Below are 26,012 nucleotides of genomic sequence, written 5' to 3' on the forward strand. Positions count from 1 at the left end.
AAGATATTCCTCATTAAATGTTAATTTACAGAAAATTCTTCTGTGTATGACATTTATTTTTTAAATTATTATTTACCAGCAACAACCCTGGAGAGCACGCATTCGGTTACCATGGAAACGAAAACAGCCGGTGCGCGCAGCGCGCCGCAGCACACACACACACACACACACATTAGCGAACAAGCCCAGCAGTGCCACTGTACCTCACAAAGTGTGCGCTTATCAGCACAGTTATGCTGATACGATATTGCTTATGTCATCATCCTAGAATCCTTGTTATCATTGGGGGAATATGAATTGGCTAAAGTAAAATATTTATTTCAACACAACCATTTCAGCAAAATATAACTGATGCAATATGTTAAACCTTTAACCCGCGGAATAAAAAATCAACCCGCGGCAAGTGGTTAAAAGAAGCCCAATTCCGCGGGAAAACCGCGGACTTGGCAACACTGAACTCCAGGTACTTCCCTTATTGGATTTAAAGAGAGACCGCGGGAGCGTACACGTGTGTGTGACTGCGTGTGTGTGTGTGCGACTGCGTGTGTCTCGTTTCTTTTTGATTGTTTCCCCCCCTTGTCAACGCTCGCAATAATTCATGACGCGTGATCATGCCGATCTCTACCATGTAAGTTTTCATTTTTTAAAACATAACTTCAGCTTGTGTGTTTTTGTGTCATAGTAGGAAAACTTTATTTATCACATTTCCGAGCACGTAAAGCGACAGGGCGCCATTAAACGGAAATGATTTGACATATTTTTAAACATCCATAACGTACTGCACCGGTGATTATGATTACGGTTTTTAATTCCACAGCTGACACCATATTGCATTAATACACAGGGGTGGTAAGTAATCAAGTAAAAATACTTTGATACTTTACTTAGTAAAGTATTTTTTTCTGGGATCTGTACTTTACTTGAGTATATTTTATTTGCATCTACTTTTACTCTTACTCCACTACAATATTAAAGTTTACTTTTTACTCCAATACATTTCCCCACGCCCGCTCCAAGTATTAAGTATTTATTACACTTGATCTCCAAACCGGTCTGGTCGGTCATGGATGATCCAGTCGGGTATAGACTTGTGTCAGGTTTGCAACACTAACGTTAGCTCAGTGTTTCCCCAACTTTTTTATTTTGCGGCACACAATTTACTATGAAAACATCAGTAACATTTTACAATACAGGTGCACTATTATAATTCATGCCTAACTAATGCACAGATAATCATGAGTTAATGTATTACTAATGAAGAACTAAACCATTTATTAATGATTACTGCATCCGCAACTAATGAACATTCTCTATGATTAATAGATTAAGTAATATATGAATTGCTATTAATTAAATATGACATCATTAATTCCCTAATAACATATTACATGAACTAATAATGTAAATTCATGCATTCAAAGCCATGCATTCCGACTCTCAGTTGTGTTTAATTCATCATTAATCATAACAATTGGCAAAATTATAGTATGACTTTACTTGTTGAGGCACATGACTATTAACTAATTGTTACGTAATATGTCATTGTGGTTATGGCTTTTGAATTAATGTTGAATTAGTTAATAGTATCTTGCTCCTCATCTGTTTTATGGAGCTAATGTTATGGAACATGTCTATTTTAAGTTTAACCCCTATACTGCGTTAAGGTGCTTCATTGTCTCCTATTAATTGCAAATCTAACAAATTCTTAATTGCAGTATCTAATCTTATCATTTGTTCAATTAAAGCATTGCATATCAGTCCCAAAAGATTTTATCTGCTTAATTATTGATATTTACAGTTAATTTGAATATTTACTTTTTACTCTCGGTACTTGAGTACGTTTTAAATCTGATACTTTTGTACTTTTACTCAAGTGATGTTTGAATGGAGGACTTTCTACTTTTACTGGAGTATTTTTTTATTTAGGTATATATACTTTCACTCGAGTATAACTTCTGAGTACTTTTACCAGCTCTGTTAATACATGAATAAATGTAAAAAACAAAAATATAAACATAAATAAATATACGAAGAAATTTACCCCCCTTAACCTCATGTGGTGTTCAACACCCCTATAACACCTGAGAGGTTCCCCTATAAAAAATAGCTCATAAATCACTCATTATACCATGTTTTCACCCAATCTTGGATTCACTCTTTTTGTCAACTTTTTCTCTTTCAATTAGGACTGTTTTTATATTTCTGTTTGCATCTGAATAATCGTGGGCCTCATTTATTTGAGAGTAGGCATGGTCACAATAGCCGAGTGAATGGACTGAAAATAACAATTTAGTTTTCAGGAGCATGTTCATTATTTTCATGTACACATATGAGCATATGTGCTTGCGAACATCGAGCCCTTGGAACTGTGCATGTATCAATACATTTATACACACGCTACCCAGACACACACACGTTAGACACATAGACACGCCCCTTACCTGCTGATTAGCTCACTCTCTTCTCACAATAGACACGCCCCTTACCTGCTGATTAGCTCACTCTCTTCTCACCATAGACACGCCCCTTACCTGCTGATTAGCTCACTCTCTTCTCACAATAGACACGCCCCTTACCTGCTGATTAGCTCACTCTCTTCTCACAATAGACACGCCCCTTACCTGCTGATTAGCTCACTCTCTTCTCACAATAGACACGCCCCTTACCTGCTGATTGGCTACAAGTTTGTTATTCCACTCGCGGAGTCCTTTTTCTAAAACGGTTTTGAAAAAACGCTTATCCCACCTTTAAATGAAGAAATGTAAAGAAACAAAACATAAATATATACATACATAAATATACAAAGAAATATAAAAATACATAAATATACAAAGAAATATAAAAATACATAAATATACAAAGAAATATAAAAATACATAAATATACAAAGAAATATAAAAATACATAAATATACAAAGAAATATAAAAATACATAAATATACAAAGAAATATAAAAATACATAAATATACAAAGAAATATAAAAATACATAAATATACAAAGAAATATAAAAATACATAAATATACAAAGAAATATAAAAATACATAAATATACAAAGAAATGTAAAAAAACTAAGATATATAGAAATAAGGGGGAATAAACTGTAGAAATGAACAAATATGAAAATAAATAAATGTAGACATAAATACATATATTCATAAATAAATGTGGACATAAATAAATAAAAATAATAAATGTGGAAAAATACAAAAATATCTAAATTTGAAAATAAAAGTTACAAAAGTAAATATAAATACTAATTTATTTATTCAAATTTCTCTGTGTATTTATTCATGTGTGTATTTATTTTATTTATTAATATAATTATAAGATTGTTTCTAAAACCTGTTGTTTGTGTTTTGAGTTTGACTGATGATTTTCAGTATTATACAGAAATCATTTATAAAACCAAAGGTTAGAGTTTGATGTTTCTTTTTTGACATGATTTTTATCATATGAGTTCCACATAGCCATAACATAAGTTAAATACTCAGAGTGAAAGTCAGTGTGTAGTGATGTTTCACTGCTGAGGAAAGTGTTTTCTCCCTGTGTAAATGTGTGTGTGTGTGTGTGTGATATAAATCAGCTCTTGTGTTTTCTCCTCAGGTTCATAAGGCTGACTCTTCTGCTGCTGTGCTGCTCTATCAGTTATAGCGGTCAGTATCATCTGTGTTGATGAATTATAATGTTTGATCTTTAGTTCCAGATTTATTCTAGTTGATTGTTTTCTCTGTTGTTTCTGTGATTTGTTGATGACTGATGGTGGGAATTCCCCAGAATATTACATTATGACACACCACACTGACCTCACACTGTTCATTCGTTTGTTTTAAAGGCCAATGAGAGTGTTAATAGCTCAACAAGAAGACAGTGAGATGGTCGTTTCATTGTTTCCATTCATGATTTATGACAACCTCAGTTAGGATGTGTTTTTCTTTATGGAGTGGACAGTGTGTATTTTTGGTTTTAACAGAAGCGATACTGTATTAAACATAATACAGTAATTACACAGCAATATTGTGTGCATTTAACAAACCAATAAATAAAATCATGTGAAAACTATAAAATAAAAGCACAAAATATTGCAAAAGCATTTGTTCCCGTTTGACCAGTTTAACGTTAACGTTATACCAGTTGAACTTTGCTTTGATATAAGCAGAGTATGTCCATAATTATCCTTATTATCCGATCATTCGGCTCACGTTCAGGATGGACACATTATACCGCAGTTCTCCTCTGAGAAAACCCTAACGTACATTACCTAATCAATTACTTTTTAATGCAATGAGTAAAGAAGCGCATTACAAGTAACATGCATTACGTATTCAGATTACTCTACTGAAATATTTCTCAATGACCTTCATGCCTGAGAATAGACAATAACAGCTGTATTGTTCAGTTTGTATTGAGTGAATTTTTACCGTCTGTGTTTGCAGGAGCCACCACTGTAGGAAAGCACGTGACAGGACGAGTCGGAGGAAACGCCACACTGCCATGTGATATGGAGGCCAGAGACATTTCTCATGTTAGTTTAGGAAGACTGTCAAAAGACATCCCTGTTTGTCAGAGTGAAGAGTGTCAGAGTCGAAACTGGCGAATATTTAAAAAAGGATTATGTGACATCATCATCATGGCTCTGGGACTGAGTGACGCTGGGAAATACATCCTGACCGTCTATGTCAATAATGTTCAGGAGCGACAGATCGCATTCAGTCTTCATATTCAGGGTAAAGTCCAAACTGATCAAACCATCAGATTAACTTCTGTGATTGTGTCGGTATTCCATCTATTCCTGTAAAGATGTGTCACGTATCGCCTCTTCAGATTAGCTGTCTCCAATATGGCAACAAGACATCAGGACTGTGTAAACACACGCAAAGGATAACACGTGTGTGCATTTGTGTGTGATGGGTAGGGGTAGTGTCTGTGTGTGTGTGTGTGTGTGTGTGATGGGTAGGTTTAGGGGCAGTGTGTGTGTGTGTGTGTGATGTGTAGGTTTAGGTGTAGGGTGTGTGTGTGTGTGTGTGTGCGATGGGTAGGTTTAGGGGCAGTGTGTGTGTGATGGGTAGGGGCAGTGTCTGTGTGTGTGTGTGTGCGATGGGTAGGTTTAGGGGCAGTGTGTGTGTGTGTGTGTGATGTGTAGGTTTAGGTGTAGGGTGTGTGTGTGTGTGTGTGTGTGTGTGTGTGTGCGATGGGTAGGTTTAGGGGCAGTGTGTGTGTGATGGGTAGGGGCAGTGTCTGTGTGTGTGTGTGTGCGATGGGTAGGTTTAGGGGCAGTGTGTGTGTGTGTGTGATGTGTAGGTTTAGGTGTAGGGTGTGTGTGTGTGTGTGTGTGTGTGTGTGTGTGTGTGTGTGCGATGGGTAGGTTTAGGGGCAGTGTGTGTGTGATGGGTAGGGGCAGTGTCTGTGTGTGTGTGTGTGCGATGGGTAGGTTTAGGGGCAGTGTGTGTGTGTGTCTGTGATGTGTAGGTTTAGGTGTAGGGTGTGTGTGTGTGTGTGTGTGTGTGTGTGCGATGGGTAGGTTTAGGGGCAGTGTGTGTGTGATGGGTAGGTTTAGGGGCAGTGTGTGTGTGTGTGTGTGTGTGTGATGGGTAGGTTTAGGGGCAGTGTGTGTGTGATGTGTAGGTTTAGGGGCAGTGTGTGTGCGATGGGTAGGTTTAGGGGCAGTGTGTGTGTGTGTGTGTGTGATGGGTAGGTTTAGGGGCAGTGTGTGTGTGTGTGTGTGATGGGTAGGTTTAGGGGCAGTGTGTGTGTGTGTGTGTGTGTGTGTGTGTGTGTGATGGGTAGGTTTAGGGGCAGTGTGTGTGTGTGTGTGTGTGTGTGTGTGTGATGTGTAGGTTTAGGGGCAGTGTGTGTGCGATGGGTAGGTTTAGGGGCAGTGTGTGTGTGTGATGTGTAGGTTTAGGTGTTGGGTGTGTGTGATGTGTAGGTTTAGGTGTTGGGTGTGTGTGATGTGTAGGTTTAGGTGTTGGGTGTGTGTGATGTGTAGGTTTAGGTGTAGGGTGTGTGTGATGTGTAGGTTTAGGTGTAGGGTGTGTGTGATGTGTAGGTTTAGGTGTTGGGTGTGTGTGATGTGTAGGTTTAGGTGTAGGGTGTGTGTTTGTGTATGATGGGTAGGGGCAGCGTAGGGGGGTAGAATGAAACGGCGTTGATAAACACGCTAAAAAGCGATTATGTGTCTTGATAGCACGCCAAAATGGCATCCGAGTTGGCGTGTCATACTCCATTTCATGAGATCAGTCTGAATATGGGTTTTCCAATGACTTGCAATGGAATATAATACCATAGGGATTGCATTTGGTCACCCAATCCTAAATCTGTGCTCATGGCTTTGACTGACTGACACCATTAAAATAATGATGAGTGTGTGTGTGTGTGTTTCTCCTCAGGTGAGATCTCTGTGAACACAGGTGAGCAGCTGAAGTTGGATCTTCTGTTGACCAATGTTCATAAAGTGGAGACAAACTCCAGTGGAGAGTGGACAGAGGTGTGGACGAGAGGTCACGGGGTCAGCAGTGATCGACTGAACGACAGTGACGGGAATCTGACCATTAATGCGTTCACATCCAATGACACTGGAACATACAGAGTTCTGGACTCTGAAGGAGAAACCCTGATCACACTCACACTCACAGGTCAGAGGAGCTCAGCTGAGGTGTATTCATCACGATCTGAAGTGTAAATCCTAAACGGTGTGACTGACCTTTGATATCCTCCACAGAATCCGGTACAGGATCGGACTCAAAGAGGACGGATGACACTGAACAACACAGTAAGTACAGGAGGTTAAAGGGGTCATATAATGGTACATTACAAGCTGATTATACAGCAATGTGTGCTGGGCAGTGCCTGTCCACATCCATCCTATAATGATAAAAATCCATCAAGTGTTTTTTTTTTTAATCTCCTTATATGTTTTCACCTGTCTGAAATCGAGCCGTTCGATGTGTGACGTCACACAAGCCCCTCCCACGACTGTTGATTGACAGCAGTGTTTCAGCTCAGACCCGCCCCCTGAGCGAGTGCAAGCTGTCCGCTATTGTGGAAACGCTGGAGCAGAATGGCGTCTAAGCGATTGTTGTGTTCTGTTCTTGATTTGAAATAACAGCAGTTACCAGAAAGCACTTACCCCACCTTTAAAAACTGAACGTGTCTGTTCAATATAGTGCGATTTAGCCGCTGATGGGGTGTCATGTTACGAACGCTGCAGAAGTTTCATAGATTTAATTTGAGAAGTTGAAATACTCACTTTGCTCCGCACCGCTCCATTTACATCAATGCCTGAGGCTGCAGCTGCGAGCGGAGTGCTGTGAGTGTGATCTCCTTCCCTCATGAGCGAGTTGAAAACAAGCCTGCAGTCTCCCTCTCATTTACTGAAGCGTTCGCGCCTCGATCGCCCCCTGGTGGCCGGTCCCAGTATAGCCGCCCCTCTGTGTTTTCTAATGGACGCGAGGCAAACTAAATAATAAAATTACACTTCAAAATTTTTCCCCCAAAGTTAGTTTATGTCACTGAAGGCAGTTATCATCACGATGATTTCATTTCAGGTGTTCGTTTTTAAAATAAGTTTAGTTTGAGTTAGTTATTTGATGATATAAAAATGGGGGGTGTGACGTCATGATTGACAGCTGAGACTGACGGCTTCTCTGAGTGAAGTTGTCACTGAGGCACTAACGGACTTTTTTCGAAGTTTTTGGCAGCAGACTTGAGCTTTAGCTTTAATTTCTACATTTCCATAACTGTTTATTTCACACCAACATAATTAATTGTTCTGCATCTGCGAGAGTGTGGGCGGGCTTTTGATATCGCGACTGTACTTCCTGCTCTACTTCCTGCGCTCTACTGCGCAGACTCGGTCCCAAGATGTCAGCGCCGTGCAAGGCCGCCTGAAAGCTTCAAATATGGCAAGCGGAAACGGATGATGTCGAGTCGTCCATATTTTTTTACGGTCTATGGTTGAAAACATGTGGAAATGGCTCCCTCTGCTGGCTGTAGTCTTTAGGCTTTGGCCAAACATTCCAAAGATGACGCAAATTGACAATATTTGCATACCTGCAAACTTCTCGCTTTTCAGCGACAATCGGCGTTTTCTTGGTCAATTGGGTCATTTACGTGAATCGCGTAGAACCGAAGAGTTTTTTTTTTTGTGTGTGTGTGTGTGTGGGGGGGGGGGGGGGGGGGGACTATTGGATAACACTATTGGATAATTCACTATTGGATAAACTATAACACTATTGGATAATTCTTATAACTGACATTTCTCTGGGCCAATCGGAATCTTAGCTCACTTGCGTCAGAATCTTGAAGCACACAGCGGCTATCGAGATCCCACGCGAGTCTGACGGATGGAAGTAAGCAAGCTTAATGTTCAATTCAAGCATGGGCGTAGATTACGGGACGTGTCCCCTGCACTTTTAATAAAGTGTACTTTCATCCCCCGCACGTTTACTGGGTCTCCCCGATCCTAGTCGACCCGCTCCGAGCGGGATTTGAACCGGTGCGTTACCTGCGCGAGGGCGGGCAAGTTAACAGGGACGCTAAAGAGAGCTTTCTCTACCTCGATTGATTGAGCGCTTCTTGAGGTCACAATCAATACATGAATACATGATAAATACATCAAGATTTAAATTCAGAGACAAAACATAATCTATGCATGACCTGTCATTTTATTCGTATCTAAATATGAGGAGGGCGCTCTCACAGGAAGCCCAAAAGCGGATTCGTAGAAACTTTGTCACGCTGGAGCTGCAGCTGAAGGAAAACAATCGCTATGAGCTGATGAAACGTGACGACGACAATCAGACGATTGCGACAATATATGCTTTGTGTGTTTTTCAAGCCATCTCAATGTAGGCTATTTATTGACTATAAAGTAGGCCTATATCATATGAATAATGCAGTGCTAACTGACAGCTTTTGAAATGTTTATCTTCTGCTCACTAAAGCTGCATTTATTTAATCAAAAATACAGTTAAAACAGTAATATTGTGAGATACCATTACAAATGAAAGCAGCCTTTTTCTATGTGAATATAGTAAAGTGTGATTTATTCCTGTGATCAAAGCTGAGTTTATCATCATTACTCCAGTCTTCAGTGTCACATGATCCTTCACTAATCACTCTCAGATGAGGATTTCATAATCAAGAAACATTTATGATTATTATCTGTGTTGAAAACAGTTGTGCTGCTTTAAAATGTTGTGGAAACCATGATGCAGTTTATTTTTCAGGATTCTTTGATGAGAAGGTTCAATGAACAGCATTTATTAAATAAATCATCTTTTGTAATATTAAAAATATCACTTGTGATCAATTTAATGTAGCCTATGTCTGATCAACAAAAGTATTAATTTCTCTCTTTTTAAATTTGACCACAGATGTTTGAATGGTGTGGTGGTTTCCGCAAAAATGAAGCAGCATGATCATGAGCAACAAAACTGTTTTCAACACTGATAATAATCATAAATGTTTGTTGAGCATCAGATCCTAATATGAGAATGATGAGTGACACTGAAGACTGGAGACATGATGATAAATTCATCTTTGATCACAGAAATAAATGACACTTTACTATATATTCATTTAGCAAACAGATGATGTACATCAGAATATTATTTCATTGTATTACGTTTTTTACTGCATTTTTAATTAAATAAATGCTATATATAGTCTATGATATATATATATATATACAATATATATATATATATATATTCCCCCCCCCCCCCCGATACAAAGCCATATGCTAATCGCTGAAGTAACCCTTTAATAGTCATGTAAACGCGGTTTACTTGCGTTGTCCGTTTACTGGTTTGCATGTAAACGGGGAAAACTGGTTATTTCAATAAGCTGATATTTGTGAGTTATCAGCTTACTGGTGTGCATGTAAACACACCCACTGAGAGCTTTACAAAGTCAAACAGTATAAAAAAGAGGAAAAAAATTCACAAACTGTTCTCTTCCTCCTTCCAGCTGCAACGTTTTGGACTTTATCTGTTGGACTGCCTCTGGTTCTGGTTCTGGTTCTGGTTCTGGTGGGTGTGATCATGTTCATCGTCTTCAGGAAGCACAAGTGTCAGAATAAAAGTTACTCACTGGGCCATCAGTGTCCTGAGGACTCGGGTCTATAATAATCTCTCCTGAAGGCCTGTGTGGAGCCAGAAGGGTTAGTCCACCTAAAAATGAAATGTCTGTCATTAACTCCTCCCCCTAATGTCGCTCCACACCCGTAAGACCTCCGTTCATCTTCACACACAGTTTAAGATATTTTATATTTAGTCCGTCTATTGTCAGACGGACTGTGTCTAAATCATTTTAAACATTATCAAACCATTTGCTCAAAATCTACTAAACAGATATGAAGTAGTTATTAGACCTAATTCTGGAAAAACTTGAATTGCACATAATAATTCACATCTGGCTCTAAATCATGTTTATTTAATTTCTGTACCTGAATCACTGTGTCCTGCAACTTCAACTGTTCACTTGTATTCAATAATGTTTTACATTTATATTATTAGGCTGAGAATTGTGAAATTTCCCTGCTATCTACTGTTGTGGGTGCTTATTTATTGTTACATATTTAATGTTACATTGGTCAAAACAATGAAAACAAATAAGTATTATGATATTCACGGCCTATGGACCCCCTAAAGTAGCCCTAAATAAAAACAGAACACAGTCTGTGCACATACACACTTAGTTTAAGCGAAGAGGAGAGATTTGCGATTGCACTGGACACGTTTTTTAAGTAAAGGCATATTCTCACAATAAAATCTTACAAGAGCAGCGTATCTGAGAGCGCACGCACAGTTCTTGCACACGAGCAGAGAGATTTCTCGCTAACGCATTATATTAATGTATACTTTCGCGGTACAATAATGCGCTCTCGACATTTGACAGGAAAATAACGCCATACCAGCTTCTGTTTCCTCTCCAATGAGAAGATGAATTTTGTTGATACTCATTTAATTTGATTGGTAACAGCCTATTGTGTCTTACTATTACAATTGAATTTGATTAAATTCATGAAATTAACTCAAACGATGATGCATGCATATAATTAGGTTTAAAAAAAGTTATAATTTTTTTTTAAATGCTCATAAAAGGAAAAAATACATTTAAACTTTTTTGTAAAAGATCATTTCTGTCACTGCTGTGAACTGACACCACACAGAATATGAAGAATATCAAAAACTTCAGAAGTCAGTTGATCACCAGCACAATAACACTCTCAGCAAAATATAATCTAATTATAGTTATCGAGAAATTCCCAGAAAATATCGAGATCATTTTTTGTCAATATCGTACACCCCTACCAGCCGCCACATATTGCTTCGTCATTCTTTTTGTTTTTTTACGCTATTTAAAAGACGCACACATTCATTCAGCTGCATTTCCTCTCGCGCTTCACACACACACACACACACACACACACACACACACACACACACACACACACACACACACACACACACACACACACACACACACACGTTGCATTCGACCGTAAGTCTCAGGGTTGCCAATTCACACATTTGTCGTGAGACGCACGTACAGGCTCTGCTTCACTGTCTCTTCAATAGACTACATTTTTTTAAACTAAATATATAAAAGGTATTTAATGTGACCATGATAATAAGGAATATCTCAGGACTAAATATAAGAAGAGCACAATGTTGCATCTCCAATGAGTGTTATTTAAAATGGAGTGATGGAGATGCAACATTGTGGTTGAAATGCGGTTGATGAAATAATCAATGCACACTATGCTGTACTGTTCACCAAACATCGCTGCTAATACCTGTGTAGGGAAGGGGTTCTCTGTTCAAATGTGTTGACCATAGACTGAAGGTATTCACACATTTCTGTTTGAATTAAGATTATTTTTCTCACCCCATTGGCAGATTATTTATCTTATTTTAAGCAAAAACTCTCTTCATTTTGAGTTATTTTCCCCCAAAACAAGACAATTACTTTTGCTTGTCTAGTAAATGTTTCTTGTTTTAAGAATTGTTAGATATGTTTGGACTAGAAACAAGACAGAAATACTGAGTAAGAAAGCATTTATTGCAGTGCACAACGCTGGTTTGTTGTTATTCCAAGGCTCTGATTTTACAGTTTTTCTTAATCGCTTACACACAAATACTTGAACTTGAGACACAATGACCACAGCATGTAACTCTTGCACGACCCCTGAACCAGTTCTGATAAACTACAACTGTGATTCCTAATTAGACACTTTTTCTCAAAACGCTACACACAATTCTCTGCATTTTGCACAACTTTCATGCAGAAAACGAAGGAACACACTGCCATTCAAACACACTGGCTCATCACACTCCTGTCACACGGCTTTAATTATTAAACGGCTTCAAAATATTTTGTGTATTTATCTCTCTTGTCCTTAGTCTGCTATTGCTGAGCCAAAGCTGTTTTTCTATGTATTTTATTTATTTATGTGCCATTTATTCTTTATTGCTTTTTCCTTCTATTTTCCTTTTTTTCTTTGACTTTTAACGGGCTATTTGTAAAGCACTTTGGTCAGTCAAATGGTTTTGTAAATGTGGAATATAAATAAAATTATCAAATACCAGCAAATATTTTTTTTGGGATGTCTTGAATGCCAATGTCTAAAAAAAATGTTTTACTGTAACTATACGCCAAGTTGTTGTGTTGTATGTAGACCACTGCATCTGCAAGATTGTGTTTGTTGGGATATACACTGTGATAATTGTTTTTGAAGGAAAAATAAAATATATTTTTTTACCATGCATTTGTGTGTTCCGAGTATAAAAACAATATTCTCAAATATTTTACAGCTCACTTATGTATGCACGGTCTGTATTAAGTGTAACCAGGGGCGTAGTTTATGAAGGGGACGGCAATATTAAAATCCATCAGTTACAACCCCCCTAATATTTCAGCATAAAAATCACAATGAAAATGAAAATCATCAAATGAAAACTTTGTAGAATTAATTTATTTTGTAACAATAATTTTGTTCCTAATAAAATAAGAGTTTGTCATAAATCAGACGAGATATATCCAGCTCCGCAGAACAGCAGTTTCAGAACCGGAAGAGCGGCTCTACCATACAATATTGGACAACAAATCTTTTAAATAAAGTTACTTTTCAAATCATATCCTTGAAGAAGAGAAACATGCATGTAAGCCAGTGAGATGTGAACGGAAGCATGAAGTAAATGTTGAGTTGTGTGTCATATTTCTGTCATGATACATGTGATGCCGAACCAATATTGAATCTGTCCACATCTTTTACACTTCATCATTAAAGCTTTTTTTGCATTTGTCAAAATATATTATGTCTTAATATTAAATAATTATACATTAAAGGTGCCTAGAATGATTTGAAACAATATGTTAAATTGTTCTCTGATATCTACACAGAGTTGTGTGGCTTATTTAAAGGCAATAATTGTCCAGATGCAGTTTTACAGCTCCATTTACAACCCTATAAATTGTCCCCAGGATGTAATGCTCTGTGTTTGCCTTATTTGGAAGAGTCATGAATATTAATATCGAGCTCTGCTCTGATTGGCTGTTTCACTGCGCAGCTCAGTGACAGAAACACATACTGTCAATCATGGAGAGATTGTGCATCCAACCTTATGTTTGATTCTGTTTCTGACGGAGATAAAGATTTTGAGGCACAACCAATTGTTTTGAGATTGGAAATGGACGCTTTTGAGTGGTTAGTTTAATCTTTATTTGGAGTAAGACCTGCAAACGTAACGTCAGCACTATAACTTCAGCCTACATGTGAACTAGCATATCACATTGACTTTACACGTTAACTCATATATCATCAGCAGTCACAACTTTGTTTTTAGCATTTTAAAAACATTTTAATCACTGAAATGCGTCACCGTTTGATTTTACAATGTTAAGTAACGTTATATTACTGTTGCAGTTAGCGTTGGATTCTGAAGAAAAAGTAGAGAGATGGATCATCTTTAGCTGACGACACCTCAGTCTCACGCATAGACAGTAAAAGAAATGGACAGAGCGACCCCATTGACTTCAACGGCGGAAAATGAGGCTAATCAGAAGCGTGAGCTATTAACCTAATCATCTGAATCAACTAATGAACTCTAAACACCTGCAAAAGATTCCTGAGGCTTTTAAAAACTCCCAGCCTGGTTCATTACTCAAAACTGCAATCATGGGTAAGACTGCCGACCTGACTGCTGTCCAGAAGGCCATCATTGACACCCTCAAGCGAGAGGGGAAGACACAGAAAGACATTTCTGAACGAATAGGCTGTTCCCAGAGTGCTGTATCAAGGCACCTCAGTGGGACGTCTGTGGGAAGGAAAAAGTGTGGCAAAAAACGAGAAGAGGAGAGCGGACCCTGAGGAAGATGGTGGAGAAGGACCGATTCCAGACCTTGGGGGACCTGCGGAAGCAGTGGACTGAGTCTGGAGGAGAAACATCCAAAGCCGCCGTGCACAGGCGTGGGCAGGAAATGGGCTACAGGTGCCGCATTCCCCAGGTCAAGACACTTCTGGGCTACAGAGAAGCAGCACTGGACTGGTGCTCAGCGGTCCAAAGTACTTTTTCCGGATGAAAGCAAATTTTGCATGTCATTGGGAAATCAAGGTGCCAGAGTCTGGAGGAAGACTGAGGAGAAGGAAATGCCCAAATGCCTGAAGTCCAGTGTCAAGTCCCCACAGTCAGTGATGGTCTGGGGTGCCATGTCAGCTGCTGGTGTTGGTCCACTGTGTTTTATCAAGGGCAGGGTCAATGCAGCTCGCTATCAGGAGATTTTGGAGCACTTCATGCTTCCATCTGCTGAAAAGCTTTATGGAGATGAAGATTTGGTTTTTCAGCACGACCTGGCACCTGCTCACAGTGCCAAAACCACTGATAAATGGGTTACTGACCATGGTATTACTGTGCTCAACTCTCCTGACCTGAACCCCATAGAGAATCTGTGGGATATTGTGAAGAGAAAGCTGAGAGACGCGAGACCCAACACTCTGGATGAGCTTAAGGCCGCTATCGAAGCATCCTGGGCCTCCAGAACACCTCAGCAGTGCCACAGGCTGATCGCCTCCAGAACACCTCAGCAGCACCACAGGCTGATCGCCTCCAGAACACCTCAGCAGCGCCACAGGCTGATCGCCTCCAGAACACCTCAGCAGCGCCACAGGCTGATCGCCTCCAGAACACCTCAGCAGCGCCACAGGCTGATCGCCTCCAGAACACCTCAGCAGCGCCACAGGCTGATCGCCTCCAGAACACCTCAGCAGCGCCACAGGCTGATCGCCTCCAGAACACCTCAGCAGCGCCACAGGCTGATCGCCTCCAGAACACCTCAGCAGCGCCACAGGCTGATCGCCTCCAAAACACCTCAGCAGAGCCACAGGCTGATCGCCTCCAGAACACCTCAGCAGTGCCACAGGCTGATCGCCTCCAGAACACCTCAGCAGCGCCACAGGCTGATCGCCTCCAGAACACCTCAGCAGCGCCACAGGCTGATCGCCTCCAGAACACCTCAGCAGTGCCACAGGCTGATCGCCTCCAGAACACCTCAGCAGTGCCACAGGCTGATCGCCTCCAGAACACCTCAGCAGAGCCACAGGCTGATCGCCTCCAGAACACCTCAGCAGCGCCACAGGCTGATCGCCTCCAGAACACCTCAGCAGCGCCACAGGCTGATCGCCTCCAGAACACCTCAGCAGCGCCACAGGCTGATCGCCTCCAGAACACCTCAGCAGCGCCACAGGCTGATCGCCTCCAGAACACCTCAGCAGCGCCACAGGCTGATCGCCTCCAGAACACCTCAGCAGTGCCACAGGCTGATCGCCTCCAGAACACCTCAGCAGTGCCACAGGCTGATCGCCTCCAGAACACCTCAGCAGCGCCACAGGCTGATCGCCTCCAGAACACCTCAGCAGAGCCGCCTCCAGAACACCTCAGCAGTGCCACAGGCTGATCGCCTCCAGAACACCTCAGCAGCGCCACAGGCTGATCGCCTCCAGAACACCTCAGCAGAGCCACAGGCTGATCGCCTCCAGAACACCTCAGCAGAGCCGCCTCCAGAACACCTCAGCAGTGCCACAGGCTGATCGCCTCCAGAACACCTCAGCAGCGCCACAGGCTGATCGCCTCCAGAACACCTCAGCAGAGCCACAGGCTGATCGCCTCCAGAACACCTCAGCAGAGCCACAGGCTGATCGCCTCCAGAACACCTCAGCAGAGCCACAGGCTGATCGCCTCCAGAACACCTCAGCAGAGCCACAGGCTGATCGCCTCCAGAACACCTCAGCAGAGCCACAGGCTGATCGCCTCCAGAACACCTCAGCAGCGCCACAGGCTGATCGCCTCCAGAACACCTCAGCAGCGCCACAGGCTGATCGCCTCCAGAACACCTCAGCAGAGCCACAGGCTGATCGCCTCCAGAACACCTCAGCAGAGCCACAGGCTGATCGCCTCCAGAACACCTCAGCAGAGCCACAGGCTGATCGCCTCCAGAACACCTCAGCAGTGCCACAGGCTGATCGCCTCCAGAACACCTCAGCAGAGCCACAGGCTGATCGCCTCCAGAACACCTCAGCAGCGCCACAGGCTGATCGCCTCCAGAACACCTCAGCAGAGCCACAGGCTGATCGCCTCCAGAACACCTCAGCAGAGCCACAGGCTGATCGCCTCCAGAACACCTCAGCAGCGCCACAGGCTGATCGCCTCCAGAACACCTCAGCAGAGCCACAGGCTGATCGCCTCCAGAACACCTCAGCAGCGCCACAGGCTGATCGCCTCCAGAACACCTCAGCAGCGCCACAGGCTGATCGCCTCCAGAACACCTCAGCAGAGCCACAGGCTGATCGCCTCCAGAACACCTCAGCAGCGCCACAGGCTGATCGCCTCCAGAACACCTCAGCAGCGCCACAGGCTGATCGCCTCCAGAACACCTCAGCAGCGCCACAGGCTGATCGCCTCCAGAACACCTCAGCAGAGCCACAGGCTGATCGCCTCCACGCCACGCCGCACTGAGGCAGTCATTTCTGCTAAAGGATTCCCCACCAATTGTTGAGCGCAGAACGAAACATCATTATTTGAAGGTTTACTTTTTTTGTATTAAAAACACCTTTTTTTTTATTGGTCGGATGAAATATGCTAATTTTTTGGGATGGGAATTTTGGGTTTTCATGAGCTGTGTGCCAAAATCATCAGTATTAAAACAATAAAAGACCTGAAATATTTCAGTTGGTGTGCAATGAATCTAAAATATGTGAAAGTTACATTTTTATCATTACATTATGGAAAATAATGAACTTTATCACAATATGCTAATTTTTTGAGAAGGACCTGTATGCTTTTACTCGAGCATAACATTTGAGTACTTTTACCACCCCTGCCAGGGACTGTTGACCACACACACACCACACCAGAGACTGAACATGGTTACGATGAAGCTGCTTATATTCAGGTTGAAATTATTTTAAATGTATATACGGTTTAAGACTGAAGAGGTGTGTGTGTGTGTGTGTTAAATGCAGTGTGTAAGAAGAACTGATCAATAGCCTAAAACTAGAGCCATGAATGAATTACAGCTTCTCTGCTTCTGTTTTACTGATGATATGAAGAATAAAGTCAAACACTCACCAATGACTGCAGTGAATCGCCGGCCCTCAGGATCTGAAGAGATCTGCTGAAAACACTGAAATATGGCACTTTGAGCATTAGCATCTTTAGCAGTGTTTTTATTAAGTGCACAGCCAGTGTTTATTACCATCATGAATGATTCAGATTACACACAGTCGCCTGAGAAGCTCAGATTCATACACATCTCTCAGAATATAGTGATATTATTACACTAATACAAATCATACACTGATACCAACCCTCAGCTGCACCAATCACGGCCTCTGCTGATCAGGTGGGCGGAGCTACAGTCTCTCTCTCTCTCTCTCTCTCTCTCTCACACACACACAGGGCGGCAGATACACAAACATTAAAATCATTGTGTCTTCTACAGTGAACTCTGACCTATGATTCAGTGCAGTGATAAACATGATGTTCTTCCTCAGTGTGTGTGTGTGTGTGTGTTCCAGCTCAAACATCTAATCACACATTTACTGCAGAAGCAGCATGACTGAAGATATGAAGTCTTGTCCACAAAATAAAATGAAGAGTTTGTGCTTATTTTGGACTTTGCAAAACGAGTGTAAAAGAATAACTCCTTCAGAATCTCCTATAGTGCACGTATTATTGATCATTTTGCATAGTTTATTAAAAGCATGACATCACATCCTGTTGCTCATATTGTATATCCAAGTGTATTTTTTTACAAGCAAAATGCAATTTTCATTATTTTAAAGTACAATCTTTCACCAGTCATTTGTAGAGGCTCCTAAAAGACATTTTAAGTCTTCTGCGTGACATTTAACCGGCACCAGTCCTTACTTCTTTATTAATAGGCTGCTGTTATCAAAAGTTATGGTTTTGTATAGACATAACTCCTGAATAAAAATGCGTTTGCTGATTTTATAAAAATAATTTAACACGTATGTGCTGTTGGGGAGGTTTTCGTCCACTATGGGGTGCTGTTGAGTCTTAAAGGAACATGTCGACATATCCCCGAGTTAGATAAGTCCACACACACCGTTCTCACCTCCGTGTGTGTGTGTGTGTGTGTGCATTAACTTTGTCTGACGCACACACCGCTAGCCTAGCTTAGCACAAAGCCTGGAGTGCACAATCACTTTACATATTGAAAATTAGTCATTGTGTTTCCCCCCAAATCAGTGACTTCATTTATAAACTTGGCAATTAAAGAGTAAAAATCCTGGATCTGTTTTTAACACATTTAGTGGTTTTGATCAGGACTGAGGTTGATTAGTAGATTTATGCAAAACAAATGTGAAAGCAGTTTAATGTAGTGGATGTGTTCATCCCGAACACAGTGAATTTAAACAATACACAAGCGTTTAAGTTCTCTTCCACGTAAAAAAATAATCCACGTGTCCCAGACAAGCGATATTTTTATATATAAAAATAATCTTGTGTCTTGTTTCCGTCCCTTCAGAAATAAGATTATTTTTCTCACCCCATTGGCAGATCATTTTGCCTGTTTTAAGCAAAAACTCTCTTCATTTAGATTTTATTCTCCAGAAAACAAGAACAAATATCTTATGTCATTTTACTGATCTAGTAAATGCATCTTGATTTAAGATTATTTAGATATTTGGACTGGAAACAAGACAAAAATACTAAAGAAGAAGAGCATTTTATGCAGTGCTCTTCTGTCGTATTGCGTCAATGGAGTGATACGTTAATTCTTCCTCGTTTTTTTGTCCATTTCATTAATATTTAATGTTATTATTCAATGAGGTTGATCTTAATTGTGCCCCCCTGAAAACATGTAATGTGTGTCTGGCTCCGGGTCTGGTTTAACCTGTCTGAGAAACTGCTCCAGCTGATCGACGGCCAATGAGGCGTCCCTTAGAGAGGGCAGGGGTCAGTGTCAGCATCATCACCTCTGACCTCAGGTCACCATGTAAGGCACAAATGAATGCAATTAATCCCTCTGGCTGATGTGATGCTTGTGATGTTAATAGTGCACTGCTGGGATCAATCCGGCTGGAGTCGCTCTCATGTCCTCATGAAAACACAAACATTACAATTGCATGTGATACACAAACACACTCACGGTTCACAGTCGTCCCATTTTCTGAACTGGAATCATGTTCCAGTCGCAGCATGTTTACTGGACAGTGTGTGAATGAATATACTCACAACACTGCAAAAAATGCTTTTCTTACTCAGTATTTTTGTCTTGTTTCTAGTCCAAACATCTAAAAATTCTTACACAAAGGCCCCATTTACACTGCAAGTGACCCAATTCCGATTTTTTCCTCTCATGTGGCTCAGATCGGATCTGACATGTGAACATGTAAGCAGGAAAAAAACGCATGAATTCTGATATCCTCAGATTGGATTCAGGCCTCACTCATACGTGGTAATAAATCTGATATGATTCGGATGCGTGCATTAGCGTCTGCCATGTAAGCGGTCAGATCGGATATCCCCCAGTAAATGCGAGCCGTACGTCATTGAAAAAAGGACGGAGGCGAATGACGTCAACTCAGGTGGACACCCAGTGTTGCCAAGTCTGCGGTTTTCATGCAGAATTGGGCTACTTTAACACAGTTTTGAGTTGCAATTGGACGGGTTTTGTTGTGAAAACCTGGCAACCCCGTCTCCTCTTTTTCTCCGCCTTAAGAGAGAAATGTTTTGCCGACTTTTAAAAATGTGTGGGACAGTGCAGACAGCAAAACATTGAATAATCATTTTGTCTGCGTCCATCGCATATCGCGCTGTTTTACTTCCTTTCACCGGTTAAGAGCGTCTTGGGCTGTTTTGCCAGTGTGCAGTGTAAATGCAAATATCGGATACGGGTCGCTTTTGAAAAGATGATGTAAGCGGGTCATCCAAAAAAATCGGATATAGTCACCAAATCAGAATTGTGTATCAAGACCTACAGTGTAAATGCAGCCTATGAAACATTTGCTAGACAAGCAAAAGTAATTGTCTTATTTTGTGAAAAATAACTCAAAATGAAGACTTAAAATAAGGAAAATAATCTGCCAGTGGTGTAAGAAAAATAATCTTAATACACACGGAAAAAAAGATTATTTTTCTAACCCCATTGGCAGATTATTTTGTTTATTTTAAACAAAAACTCTTAATTTTTCGATATTTATTCCTCAAACAAGACAATAATTTATACTTTTCTAGTAAATGTTTCTTAAAGGGATACTCCATTGTTTTTTCATGGTGGAATAGCACTTTTGAGAGTAGTTCTAAGGATTTTTCAGGCATGACTTTTTACTGCGCCGAGCCGAAGTACTCTCAGAAGTGCTAATCCGCCACACATTATAGTTCTCCTTTATAATCCGCTTAGAAAAGCTCCACGTTTTATTTTGTGTCCCCATACTTGATCGTTCAGCTATTGGTGTAACTGTATTTAAATAGGGAACACGTGGAGGTGTTTGGTCGCTTTTAACTTGATCTCCGTTTGGTACCATAGTGAATGAACTGGGCTTAGGTTATGGGCTAAGCTAAATGCTATCAGATCGTCACCGCGCGTCAGAGAGATTAAGAGCACACACTGAGACGAGAGAGGTGTGTGTCAACTCGGCTTAGTTAAGGGAAAAAAAGCAGTGGAGTATCCATTTAATGTAAGATTTTTAGATATTTCGAATAGAAACAAGACAAAAATAAGTAAGAAATGCATTGCACTTGACCTTCCAGAAAGGAGTTGGTAATCGTCCTGAGGGAATGCATTTTTTTGGGGTTAATGCCTGAAATAAAGTCTGTGGAGAACATAATGAATCATATTTGCTTTAGTATATACTGCGCATTAGTCAGTGTGCTAGCATTCAATGCCCACCCTGCTGTCTTTGACCTGTATCTGTACTGTCAGTAGTTGTGTTTGGGCAGGTGTAGTGTTCTGGCGGGGATGTTGATGGGTTTGGGAGGGATTTGTGGTTTAAGGGAGGCTGTGCGTCTGACGATGGCCGCCCGATGGAGCAGAGGAGGCTCACTGTAGCTGTGCTGTCGCGTCAGACACGAGCCGCCTGCGATCTGAGGCCTGTGTATCTCGTACAGGTTTCCAGTGTGCGGCGATTTCTGGTTGAATGTGTGCTGACGGGCCGTTGTGATCCCGTTTCCCATCTTGATGAGGAGCTTGCGCTGTGATTGGCTGGTGATGCCTTCTGGACTCTCGGGAAGCGTTTGCAGAGGAACCTGCTGAAGCGTTGCGGTATCCGGCGTCTCTTTCAGGTAAGTGTAATATGACGTGGGCATCCGGCTGTACGACCCAGGCTCAGTGATTTCCTGCCCTTCTGAAATGTGCTTGAATAGGAGGTTTTCTGAGGAAGTGTTTTTGATAGAAAGTGTCTGATTTGATGGAAACGCCTGCAGGGTGTGGCTACTCTCCCATTGGCTGCTCAAAGACTTTAAGTTTTTGATTGGCAGCTCGGGGGTCGAATCCGGGGTGGGAAGCGTCGGGGCCATGTCTTCCTCCACGTGTGTGTGTGGTTTAGGCGGCTGCCGGCAGGGCGGGCCGGAGCTGTATATCTGGGAGGACGTGGCGTCACTTTTGTCCGGTTTGGTGTCCAGGAGGCGGTTGAGTTTGGCCAGGCTGTTGAGGGAAAGTGCGTGCGGAAGTGACGCCTCAGGCTCATGTTCTTGCTGGGATCTCGGAGCGCAGTAACACGACACCAGCAAACCGGACACGATCGCACCCAGCACGAACGCCACCAGCACACACACGCCCAGCAGAGTGAAGTGATAGCCACCGCTCAGACCCGCCGTATCCGGAAGCTGCTTCACACCTGCAGACACAATACATGTTAGACACTACTATATTTCATCCAGGTACAAATGTGTCTCTAAAATATGACTTAGCAGGTACAAACACCGACACACACACACACTATAAATTAGGAAATGCACCGATACCATTTTTTCAGAACCAATCCAATCTACCTATTCTATACCAATACTAAACCGATGCTATACCGATACTATATCAATACTAAACCGATGCTATACCGATACTATATCAATACTAAACCGATGCTATACCGATACTATATCAATACTAAACCGATACAAAAACGATGATATACCGATACTAAACTGATACTATACCAATACTAAACCGATACTAAACAGATGCTAAACTAATGCTATAGCAATATTAAAACAATGCTATACCGATACTGTACCGATACTATGCCCATACCAGGGTGTGAACTACGGGGGAGCTAGGGGGAGCTCGGCTCCCCTAAATAAGACATGGGCTCCCCTGAAAACGTGATTTGTGAAATTTTGGGGGGTCTCAAAAATATTGACACTGTGTTATTTTGAGGTGCAATTTCATTTTTATGTAATGTAATCATTGTGGATTATTATTTGTAAAATTGCTAAAAATATATAATTATTTCATGCATGACGGCAGTTTAAATCTAATTCACTTCAATAAAGATAACTATACATGCTGTTCTTGTCATGACCATCAAGGTGTGGTGGCACTGCGGTGCAAATTCCACTCATGTTTAGTACATGTCAACGCAAAGATTCGCAGAAAAAACAAAAACGAATATCCACTTCTTGATCTTGGATTTCTGGAAGAACAGAAAAAGAGGCTGACCTCAAGCCTCTGTGGTCGCTTCTGTGTTAAGGCATGTTATTCCCAATTATGTGTTGTGGCTGGGTTGATATAGGTCTGCGCGACTATCGATTGAATTATGGTATTCTTCTGTAGCCTGACGAGTAACTTCAACCGTTGTTCATGTGAACTCAAAGACAGCCGAATGCTTTGTTTATAGATTTGTGGACTTTTTGACCTATCAATTCTTGTTTTTTTCTTCCTTCATTAAAATCAAAGATGTTCTTCAATGATTGTAAATTGTATATTAAGAGTCTCCGCAATGCATTAAGCAATAGATTGACGCGTTCGTCTGTGTGTGAAGGAGTATACACGTCCTCTTTTGTGTATAGGGATGCATCCATACTATACCAATGCTGAACCGATGCTATACCCATACTAAACCGATACTATAACGATACTAAACTGATGCTGAACCGATGCTATACCCATCCTATACCGATACTAAGTCCATACTATACCAATGCTGAACCGATGCTATACCCATCCTATACCGATACTAAGTCCATACTATACCAATGCTGAACCGATGCTATACCCATCCTATACCGATACTAAGTCCATACTATACCAATGCTGAACCGATGCTATACCCATACTATACCGATATTATACCCATACTATACCAATACTAAACTGATACTATACCGATACTAAACCGATACTATGCCCATACTATGCCCATACTATACCCATACTACACCGATACTATGTCTATACTAAACCGATATTATACCCATACTATACCGATGCTAAACTGATACTATACCGATACTATGCCCATACTATACCCATACTATACCAATACTACACCGATACTATGCCCATACTACACCCATACTAAACCGATACTATACCGATACTAAACCGATGCTGAACCAATGCTATACCCATACTACACCGATACTATGCCCATACTATAACGATACTATACCGATACTGAACCGATGCTGAACCAATGCTATACCCATACTACACCGATACTATGCCCATACTATACCCATACTAAACCAATACTATAACGATACTAAACTGATGCTGAACCAATGCTATACCCATCCTATACCGATACTAAGTCCATACTATACCAATGCTGAACCGATGCTATACCCATCCTATACCGATACTAAGTCCATACTATACCAATGCTGAACCGATGCTATACCCATACTATACCGATATTATACCCATACTATACCAATACTAAACTGATACTATACCGATACTAAACCGATACTATACCCATACTATACCCATACTACACCGATACTATGTCCATACTAAACCGATATTATACCCATACTATACCGATACTATGCCCATACTATACCCATAATATATACCAATACTACACCGATACTATGCCCATACTACACCCATACTAAACCGATACTATACCGATACTAAACCGATGCTGAACCAATGCTATACCCATACTACACCGATACTATGCCCATACTATAACGATACTATACCGATACTAAACCGATGCTGAACCAATGCTATACCCATACTACACCGATACTATGCCCATACTATACCCATACTAAACCGATACTATAACGATACTAAACTGATGCTGAACCAATGCTATACCCATCCTATACCGATACTAAGTCCATACTATACCAATGCTGAACCGATGCTATACCCATCCTATACCGATACTAAGTCCATACTATACCAATGCTGAACCGATGCTATACCCATACTATACCGATATTATACCCATACTATACCAATACTAAACTGATACTATACCGATACTAAACCGATACTATGCCCATACTATACCCATACTACACCGATACTATACCGATACTAAACTCTTACTATATCCATACTATACCAAATGTGTCTCTAAAATATGGCTTACCAACACCGACACACACATACACACACCATAAATTCCCTCTTGACTGATGTTAGCACTGAACCTCACTCAATGTAAGGAGATTCCCCCCTTCAATGTAAAGCGCTTCGAGTGCCTTGAAAAGCGCTATATAAATTGAACAAATAAAAAATAATGTGTGAGACACTGACCAGAGACTGAATCCACAGCTGAGTTTACATCACTTCCTGCTGCTGACATCACATCTGAGCAGATATAAATATATATACATATATATGAGATTAGTATTAGAACATTTGCCACAATGATTCACAAACGACAAATTTCTCACATATACTTCCTAGAACAATATTTCCATTTATCTGGCATTAAATATGACAGAACTGAAGCATCACTGCTATATCGCTACTTACCGGTGCACGGGTCAAATAAATGTGCTTGCTCGCCATCGATGTCCTGCTCAAACCCCGCCCTGCTCATCATAAAAACACAGACAGGAAGTTCAGTGTGTTGTGACCAATCCCTGATCATGCAGCAGGAAGTGATGTCATTCTTACTTAAATCCTGGGGCCACGTCAGCACAGCGTCCTGTCCGCAGCCAGATGCAGTATGGGTCGTGTGTGTAGAGACAGCGGCTGTGGAGGAATGGACAGAGTTATGATGTCCGACCAACACACTGCAAAAAATGCTCTTCTTATTCAGTAATTTTGTCCAGTCTAAATATCTAACAATTCTTAAATTAAGATGCATTTACTAGACAAGTTAAAGGACATAAGATATTTTTTCTTGTTTTGCTGAAAATAAAATCTAAATGAGTTTTTGCTTAAAACGAAAAATAATCTTATTTCTGATTGGGACGGAAACAAGAAACAAGATTATTTTTCTCACCCCATTGGCAGATTATTTTGCCTGTTTTAAGCAAAAACTCTCTTCATTTAGATATTATTTTCAGCAA

General features: G+C 41.1%; 2 protein-coding genes across 2 annotated transcripts in view; one reads left to right on the plus strand and one right to left on the minus strand.

The window, feature by feature from the left end:
• Nucleotides 1–536: 536 nt before the first annotated feature.
• LOC137048033 (uncharacterized) lies at nt 537–11,429 on the plus strand. Its single transcript, XM_067426004.1, has 6 exons — nt 537–628; nt 3,607–3,656; nt 4,437–4,727; nt 6,390–6,635; nt 6,722–6,772; nt 9,973–11,429. The coding sequence occupies exons 1-6, from the start codon at nt 612–614 to the stop codon at nt 10,128–10,130; spliced, it is 813 nt and encodes a 270-aa protein (XP_067282105.1). The 5' UTR covers nt 537–611; the 3' UTR covers nt 10,131–11,429.
• Nucleotides 11,430–18,285: 6,856 nt separating this feature from the next.
• Nucleotides 18,286–26,012, minus strand: part of sema6ca (sema domain, transmembrane domain (TM), and cytoplasmic domain, (semaphorin) 6Ca) — a 36,324-nt gene continuing 28,597 nt past the window's right edge. Inside the window, exons 15-18 of the mRNA XM_067425456.1 lie at nt 25,615–25,692; nt 25,471–25,529; nt 25,249–25,302; nt 18,286–22,366 (exon numbers count right to left, since the gene is read on the minus strand). Coding sequence (XP_067281557.1) covers nt 21,450–22,366; nt 25,249–25,302; nt 25,471–25,529; nt 25,615–25,692 — 1,108 coding nt within the window. The 3' untranslated portion in view covers nt 18,286–21,449. The remainder of the gene's footprint in view (nt 22,367–25,248; nt 25,303–25,470; nt 25,530–25,614; nt 25,693–26,012) is intronic.

The sequence above is a fragment of the Pseudorasbora parva genome, chromosome 19, assembly GCF_024679245.1.
Source record: "Pseudorasbora parva isolate DD20220531a chromosome 19, ASM2467924v1, whole genome shotgun sequence".
In the NCBI taxonomy this organism is placed as follows: domain Eukaryota; kingdom Metazoa; phylum Chordata; class Actinopteri; order Cypriniformes; family Gobionidae; genus Pseudorasbora; species Pseudorasbora parva.

What these genes read in the sequence shown, in the direction of transcription:
- LOC137048033 (XM_067426004.1), top strand. An exon ending in CTGCTCTATCAGTTATAGCG is followed by an intron (nt 3,657 to 4,436) that starts GTCAGTATCATC and finishes CTGTGTTTGCAG; the next exon opens with GAGCCACCACTGTAGGAAAG. An exon ending in GGATGACACTGAACAACACA is followed by an intron (nt 6,773 to 9,972) that starts GTAAGTACAGGA and finishes TCCTCCTTCCAG; the next exon opens with CTGCAACGTTTTGGACTTTA.